Genomic DNA, 8561 nt, shown 5'->3' on the forward strand with positions numbered 1-8561 from the left:
CTGTAAAATATAGTCTCTTTCATTTTAATTTTGTTTTCGTCGTCTTTGACAAAAATAACATCTTTACTTTATATAAAATAAAATTAAAACTTACTTTTCAACTAATATTAGAACATTCAAATAATATAATCTACGGATATTTTCTATTAAAATTGAGATTGGGTGAGTCTAAATCAATTCTAAAAGTTAGTTTTAAGTTAAGAAATGTCTCACACTCATAAATTTTTTAAAAACTTTATAATTAAAAAATATTAGATCGAATTTGTACAACCTTCATAATTAGAAATGATTATTTCAAACATAAATATTTACAGGTGAATGACCTAATGTTCGGTATTCGGTTATCGGACGGTTCGGGTGATTCGTTGGAGGAGATGAGAACGCTTCAATCGGGATCGTGCTGGGTTCGGGATTGCCGGGTAGTCGAGCTCTCGTGGTGGGAGGAGAGAGGGGGTGCCATCTGCAAAGACACTCCGACGCTCTAGTCAGCTAGTGTGCAGGCGGGGAAATGGTAAGGTGGAAAAGTGTGACGTACCTCGAGGAAAGGGCAGGTCCTTCCCTATTTATACCGTGTCAGAGGTGGGCCCTGGGGGGACAGGCCCATCTTCCCCGAAGCTTCCTCAATCGTATTGATGGGGTGGTGAGGACGCGTGTCCTGGCATCGTGGCGAGCGCTGAGGACTCGGCCGCTCGGGTCGGGTTCTCGATGGGTCGGGCCGACCCGTTCGTGGTCTGGACCGGACTGTAACAGTGCCCCCACGCGCCGACAATCAGCCGTATAGGCCGTTGGCGGCGAGTTCTTTCTATCCTTGTTGTCGCTAGGTCGGTCATTCGTGTGGGAGACGCGCTACCCGCATGCGTGCCCGTTCGCGATTCGGGGCGTTCCTTTGTCGCCTCGTTTCTCGCGCGGGGCATTAAATGCCCATAAAGGATTGAAAAACCCACGTGTGTAAAGACTATCCTGCCCCTAGGCCTTTCGCGCTTCCTCTAAAGCAGTTTTAAACAGTTTTACGTTTTTCTCTTCTCTACTTGCTTCTTCTGATCATATTGCTCTTCCTTCTTCTTGCGCTCCCATCGTCCAGAAGTTCTTTCCGTCGCTCCAGCGTGCTTCGTTCTTGCCCGAATTTTCCTGATCATCCAGGTAACCACCATTTTCCTTCTGCCTCAATGGTTCTTTGCATGTTCGTTATAGGCATTTTTTTTATTTTGTGCTTGCTTTTTCTTGTTGTTCATAGACGCACTTTCTTTTCATCGATTATGGTGTGCCATGGGGGGTCACTGTTATTGTTCTGGTCTTGGTTTTGTTTGGTCCCCCTTGTAGTTATGGCATGTGGGGTTTCTTTGGGTTTTTCCTGGCTTCCGACCTCACGGACTAACCGCGCGGTGCCCCCACTGTAGGTATGCCTCGTGTCGTTAGCCGGGCTTCTAGCTCCGCCGCGGGTTATGACCCGTATGCGTGGGTTGTTTCCGACCTCAGGCACTCTCCCAATCAGATGGGTGAGGAGGAGCTCACGGAATTTCGCCAGGCTGAGTATCTTTGTGGGGGTACCGACGAGGAGGCTAATTACGATGTTTATGTCCCCGCCCCTCACGAGCGGCTGTATGAGATTAATTTTAACGCCCCCCGGTTTGCCGATTGGATCTGGTTTTACAAGGCCATGTTCACCCAGGTTGGGGTTCGCATCCCCTTTTCCCCCTTTCAGATGAGCCTCCTTAATCGGATTTCGGTGGCGCCATCTCAATTGCATCCGAACAATTGGGCTTCCATCCGCTGCTTCGAGATGGTATGCGAGTACTTAGAGCTGCCGGTCTCTGTCGACGTCTTCCTCTTTTTCTTTAATCTAACGAACCCTTCGAAGGAGGGGAAACATAAGAAAGGGTTCATGTCCTTCCGGTCTGCCCAAGGCCGGAGGATCTTCGGCTTGTTCGAGGACTCCTACCATGGGTTCAAGGACAAGTATTTTAAGGTCCGCCCAGTTAAGGGTCGTCACCTTTTTTGGTTGTCCTTAGAAAAGGAGCGCCTCATCCCGACATATTGGAGCTTCGGGGCGGGGTCTAATCCTTTTATCAAGGTTACTTATAAAGGGATGTCGGCTGTGGATCGGCAGATAGCCGACATACTGTGGGCGGTTCTTGGGAAAAATAATGTGAATCCTCATCTCCTAATGGGTAACCGGGAGGCCGCCCGAGATTATATCCGTGAGTTTCTCTTGTCGTGTAGTCGTTTGCTTGACTGTTTCACTCTTGCTTTTACTAACTTGTACATTTTTTATTTTGTTTGTAGTGGGGCTTTCTGCCGAAGTGACCGGCATGGATAACCTGTACCAAACCTTCCTTCAGGAGGACGAGGGTGAGGAGACTGGAGGACAGCCAGCGACGGTTCCTCCAGAAGTACCTCCTCCCGACGTCGACATGTCCACGAAAGTCGCCACCCCGAATTCCGCACCCCCAATTCCCCCAGAAGTACCTATTCCTGGGCACTCGTCTTCCTCACGTCGGGAGGAGGAGGAAGAGTTGTCCGTCATCCCTACTCCCAAGAGACAAAGGTCGCAGTCTAGTCCTGAGGGGGTCCTAACTGTCATGGAAAGGAATTTTGACGCCGGGGCGTTCATAGATGCCCAGTTGCTTCCGGGCACAGAGGATCATTTCCATGGTACTGACCTCTCTGGGCAGGCTCGGTGGATGTACCGCACCCTCCTTCGTGGCGCGGCCATAGCCCGAAAGGCTGAGTTTGAGCTTTCAGTATGGCCTCGCTTCGTCGGAAGCTTGAATCTACAGTTGCTGCCAATAACAAGTACAAGACCCAGATTGAAACGCTTCAAGGTCGGTTGGTTGAGGCGTGGAATAAACTCGACGCCGCCGAGAAAAAGACTGCTTCGGCAGAGGAGAAGTTAAAAACTGCCGACGCCTCTGTATCTCGTCTGACGGAGCAAGAGACGACCTTGAAGAGCCAACTGAGTGCCGCGCAAGGTCGGGTGTCCGCTTTGGAGAAAGAGCGGGATGAAGCGGTTGCGGCCGCCAAGGCTGCTCGGGACGAGGCCGAGATGTTCAAGCGGAAGCATAAGGAGGTTAAGGAGCAGGGCAAGAATGCGATTTTCATGACTGAAGATGCCCTCAAAGCTCAAGTGAAGATTGTTGCTCCTGACTTCGATGTGTCGGCAATTGGTGTTTTCAAGACCATCAAGGATGGGAAGATTGTTGATATGCCGAAGAAATGATGTTTGTAATACCGAATTCTTCTTTTTTGTTGAACCGTTGTATCGCAACTTTTGGTGCCTGTTAATGGGTTTGTGGGATTGTTTGCACGCACGTTTAATTTCTTGTTTTACTTGCTATTGGTTTACTCGCGTTTGCCATTTATGGCGTTCTTTCTTGTTATGGTTGTTTATTGTGTTTTTGACCTGAGGGGCTCCCGGGGTGATTAGTCCCGAGGCCGCGTATCCTTGTTTGCATAGTGGTCGCTCAAAAAGTTAGAAACAATAAGATAACATAGGCAAATATAGCATGTGGCAATTGGACAAGTTTAATCGTTGTAACAAGGACATCGAAGTGCTATTACAAAGTAAATGGCTTAGGAATAAAACCTTCTTAAGTTATCTGCGTTCCATGTCCTCGGGATCTCCTTACCATTGAGTCTTTCTAGCTTGTATGCGCCCTTACCGATTACCTCTTTGACTCGGTATGGTCCTTCCCAGTTTGCTGCTAGCTTGCCTTCTCCCGGGGTAGTCGGGCCAACGTCATTGCGCCTCAGGACGAGGTCGTTTTCTTCAAACTTTCTTTTGAGTGCTTTGGTATTGTAGCGTAAGGCCATTCTTTGCTTTAGCGCTGTTTCAGCCAGATGGGCCATTTCCCTGGTTTCGTTTATCAGGACCTTCTCAACAGCTTCCTCTACTCCCTTCAAGAGTAATCGTGGGCTCGGCTCCCCAATTTCTACGGGTATCACCGCATCTGACCCATACGTTAGTCGAAAGGGGGTCTCTTTAGTGGAGGATTGCTCGGTTGTGCGGTAGGACCAGAGGACCGAGGCGAGCTCGTCGGCCCAAGCGCCCTTCTTGTTATCCAGCCGCTTCTTGAGCCCTAGCAGGATGATCTTGTTTGCGGACTCGACCTGCCCGTTTGTTTGTGGATGTTCCACCGAGGAGAATTTCTGCTTTATGCCCAGGCCGGTGAGGAATTATGTGAATTTTTTGTCGGTGAACTGTGTTCCATTGTCCGAGATGACGACTTCCGAGATACCAAATCGTGTTATGACCTGCCTCCACATGAATTTCCTGCAATTGGACGAGGATATGCTGGCCAGTGGCTCGGCCTCTATCCATTTTGTGTAGTAGTCAATAGCGACTATAAGGTACTTGACTTGCCCTGGGCCGACGGGAAAAGGTCCCAAGAGGTCGACTCCCCATTGTGAGAATGGCCGAGAGGACGTTAGCAAGCTGAGCTCAGAGGCTAGTGCTCGGTGGAAGTTGGCATTTTCTTGGCACTTGACACACTTCCTAACAAATTCCTTGGAGTCAGCCATCATCGATGGCCAATAATATCCGGCTCGGATTAATTTTCTCACTAGGGCTTTGCCTCCTATATGGTGACCGCAGCATCCTTCATGGACTTCCCTGAGGACGTAATCCGTCTGGTCGGGGTGCAAACATTTCAGTAGGGGATGGTTGAATCCTTTCCTGAACAGCTGACCCTGGATGATGGCATATCTGGCAGCTTCCCTTCTCAGCTTTTTAGCATCCTTTTCGTTGTCAGGGAGTTTGCCGTTTCCTAAGAAGTCGGTGATGGGATCCAACCACGAGGGGTTTAGCTTCGAGAGGTGTAGGGTGATTGCCGGCTCCTTCATCTTTCCTTGGATTAGAGATCGGTTGCCTTCTCCCGGTTTGGTGCTAGCTAATTTCGACAAGAGGTCTGCTCGTGTGTTCCTTTCTCTCGGAACATGCTGGATCGTGACTTCTTCAAACTTTCGGCTCAAATCCTTGACTTTTTCCAAGTATTTTTGTAGCAGCGAGTCTCTGGCTTGGTAGCTCCCGTTCACTTGGGAGGTGACGATTTGCGAATCGCTGCATATCTCCAACCTTGTTGCCCCGACTTCTGCTGCTAAGGTTAAGCCTCCTATAAGGGCTTCATACTCTGCCTGGTTATTCGAAACGGGGAATTCGAACTTAATTGACTGTTCGTACACGACTCCAACCGGGTTTTCCAGGATGATCCCGGCGCCCCCAGACGTCTGGTTGGAGGCTCCGTCTACGTGGAGCTTCCACCGTGTGTTCGTTTCTTCGGTCGGGTCCCCCGTTACTTCTACTAGAAAATCTGCCATCGCCTGCGCCTTGATGGCTTGCCGGGTTCCCTGGTCCGTTCTTACGACAATTTGGTGACCATGGAAGTATTGCTTTAACCTCCGCGAGGAGGTCAGGAGTGCTAGAGCTAGCTTTTCCAGTTTGCTGTACCTCAATTCTGCCCCTTGTAGGGCTCTACTTACGAAATAGACTGGTTGTTGTGTCCTTCCTTCTTCTCACACCAGAACTGCGGCCAGGGCTTCTCCTGTTATGGCGAGGTACAGGTATAATGGCTCCCCGTCCTTTGGCTTTCCGAGAACCGGGGGTGCCGCCAGGATTTCCTTAAAGTGCCGAAAGGCTTCCTCGCATGCGGGTGTCCACTCGAACGCTATCCCTTTCTTCATGAGGTTAAAGAACGGTAAGGCCCTTGTTGCCGACGCTCCGAGGAACCGGGATAATGAGGTCAGCCGTCCTGCCAACCTTTGGACGTCCTTGATACTGCCTGGGCTCTTCATTTGGAGTATCGCTTGGCATTTCTCCGGGTTGGCTTCTACCCCTCTCTGGGTTATCATGAATCCCAGGAACTTTCCAGCTTCCATGGCGAAGGCACATTTGAGGGGGTTCAGCCTCATGCCGTGTTGTCGAAGGGACGCGAATACATTTGCCAGATCATTCAGGAGGTCGTCTGGTCGCGTTGTTTTCGCGAGGATGTCGTCCACATAGACTTCAACTGTCTTCCCTATGAGGTCGTTGAATATCCTGTTCATCAGCCTTTGGTATGTTGCCCCTGCATTTTTTAGGCCGAATGGCATCACCTTATAGCAGAAGGTTCCCCCCAGCGTTATGAACGCTGTCTTGTCTTCGTCTGGACGGTGCATCGGTATCTGGTTGTAACCGGAGTAGGCGTCCATGAAGCTTAGATACCGGTAGCCCGCCGCAGCATCGACGAGTGCGCCTATGTTAGGGAGGGGGAAGCAATCCTTAGGACATGCTTTGTTGAGGTCAGAGTAGTCTACACACATTCTCCACTTGCCGTTGTGCTTTTTTACTAAAACTACATTCGAGAGCCACGTCGAATAGTCTACTTCTCGTATAAAACCTGCTTCTAGGAGGCTGGCCGTCTGCTTGGCCACCTCCTCTGTCCTCTCCGTCGACATCTTTCTCCTCCGTTGGGCTATCGGGCGCGCTTCCGGCTTGACGGCTAGATGATGCGACATAATTTTTGGATCTATGCCCGGCATGTCGGCCGGTGTCCAGGCGAACAAATCCCTATTATGGACCCTATAGAGCCGTCATCGGTAACAAACTTCATGACTAGCAGCTTCGTGTTGATTATCGCTTCAACATCGTTGATCGTCTTCCTTCCCAGGATGATATTATAGGCGATGGAATCTCGGAGGATCACGAACTCAGCCATCGCCGATCTTCGGCCTTGAGATTGTCCCACTGAGATTGGCAGGGATATTACTCCGTCTGGTTTGATAAAGTGGTCGCCCAATCCAATGACCCCGTGTTGGTGAGTCGTCAGATCGGCGTCCCTTAGTCCCAGTGCGTCGAATACGTTGCGGAACATGATGTTCGAGTCAGCCCCTGTGTCAACAAGGATGCGTTTGACGAGACCGGTTCCCACTCTGGCCGTGATGACCATGGGTGGATTTTCCGGGGCGTCGTCGAACCATTGGTCTTCCGGGCCGAAAGAAATGAATGGAGGCTTCTTAGAGTTTCGCATCGACGAGGAGGAGATCGACAAGACCTTTGCATCTTTCTTGTGCGCCGATCTGGATCTTGGTGCGGCGTTTTTGGTCGTCACCACGTTTATCACAGTGAGGCCGTGATCTCTGTCTTCTGGCTCTTATCGCCGCTTTTCCGAGCAAGTTTTGCCTTCTTCGTCTTGGTCGCGATAACGTCTCCTTGGCTCCCTGATTAGATGGGAGAATGCTGCTAGCTTACCTTCCCTTATCGCTTGCTCTAGTGCATCCTTCAGGTCAAAGCAGTCCTGCGTTTGGTGACCGTAGCCTTTGTGGTAGTCACAATAGAGGTTTTTGTCTCCTCCCATGCGGTCCTTGAGTGGTCGGGGCTTCGGCAGGATTCCTTTCTTGGCTATTTGTTGGTAAACTTTCACGATGGGAAGAGTGAGCGGAGTGTAGTTGGTGAATTTCCCGACTCGGGGGAATGGCCTTGGTGCCTTGCTTGGCGCCTTTTCCCTGGTTTGTTCCTTTAGTCTTTCTCCGTTGCCTTGTTGCCGAGGTTGGCTGTAGCTGGACTGCCGTTTATTGGCAGCCACAACTCGGCTGACTTCCTCGTCATTTATATACTCTTTGGTTACCGTCTGGATCTCGTGCATCGTCCAAACTGGTTTCGTGGTAAGATGTTTTCGAAAGTTCTCGTTGAGGAGGCCGTTCGTCAGGCAAAGGCTGGCCACCGAATCGGTTAGGCCGTCGATTTCCAAGCATTCGTCGTTGAACCGATCTAGGTACTTCCTGGTCGGCTCTCCCTGTCTCTGGGTTATCCGCAGAAGGTTGATCGGATTCTTTGCCTTTGCTATTCGTGTTGTAAACTGGGCCAGGAATGCACGACTGATGTCCGAGAAACTGTAGATGGACCCCTGCGGGAGGCCGTTAAACCACCTTGTAATACCCGGTCTAACCGAAATTAATTAAATAATGAGTTAAGTAGGAGCGAATATGGTTGGAATATTTGGCAATTGGAATTTGATGATTTAAATATGATTTTTGGATTCAGTGAATTTTTCCGAGTCGGAAGACATAGTTTTCTGCGTAAAAGCGCGCAGTGGAATTTTGACCGGCAGTACCGGCTGAGACCTGTCTGGTACTGCAGCTGAGAAAATTGATTATGAGTAAATAAGATTAAGAAATGAGGAATTATGATTAGGGGAGGTAGAAATATTTGAAGTGCGATTTGGAGCGCTAATCTTAAAGGTTTTGGCCCAAAATTGGGCCAACGGACAAAAATAAGTGAACTGGGCCTAAGTGGGCCCAAGACCCAACATATATAAACATTAGTTATGAGCATTTCAGCTCATTTTACCCTAAAGAATGAGTGTTGGGCGCTGAATTGAGAAGAGAGAAGAGAAGAGAGAAAACCTAACTCTCTTTGATCTTCAAACCACCATAACTTGAGCTACGGAGCTCCGATTGACGAGCCGTTTGCGGCCACGCGTTGCTCTTCTCATCCTCTACATTTCTATCTAAGTTTTGTGGTGGATATTCCATTCATCTCTGCCCAGTTTTCGAAATTCCCCACTGTTACACGTTTTTGGGAAGTTAGT

The 8561-nt window shown here is 49.6% G+C and overlaps 1 protein-coding gene across 1 annotated transcript in view; it reads right to left on the minus strand.

Annotated features, from left to right (window-relative positions):
• Nucleotides 1-7124: 7124 nt before the first annotated feature.
• The window catches only part of LOC107482175 (uncharacterized), a 5354-nt gene continuing 3917 nt past the window's right edge, over nt 7125-8561 (minus strand). Inside the window, exon 2 of the mRNA XM_016102578.1 lies at nt 7125-7914. Coding sequence (XP_015958064.1) covers nt 7125-7914 — 790 coding nt within the window. The remainder of the gene's footprint in view (nt 7915-8561) is intronic.

This window comes from Arachis duranensis, chromosome 1 (assembly GCF_000817695.3).
Source record: "Arachis duranensis cultivar V14167 chromosome 1, aradu.V14167.gnm2.J7QH, whole genome shotgun sequence".
NCBI lineage: Eukaryota > Viridiplantae > Streptophyta > Magnoliopsida > Fabales > Fabaceae > Arachis > Arachis duranensis.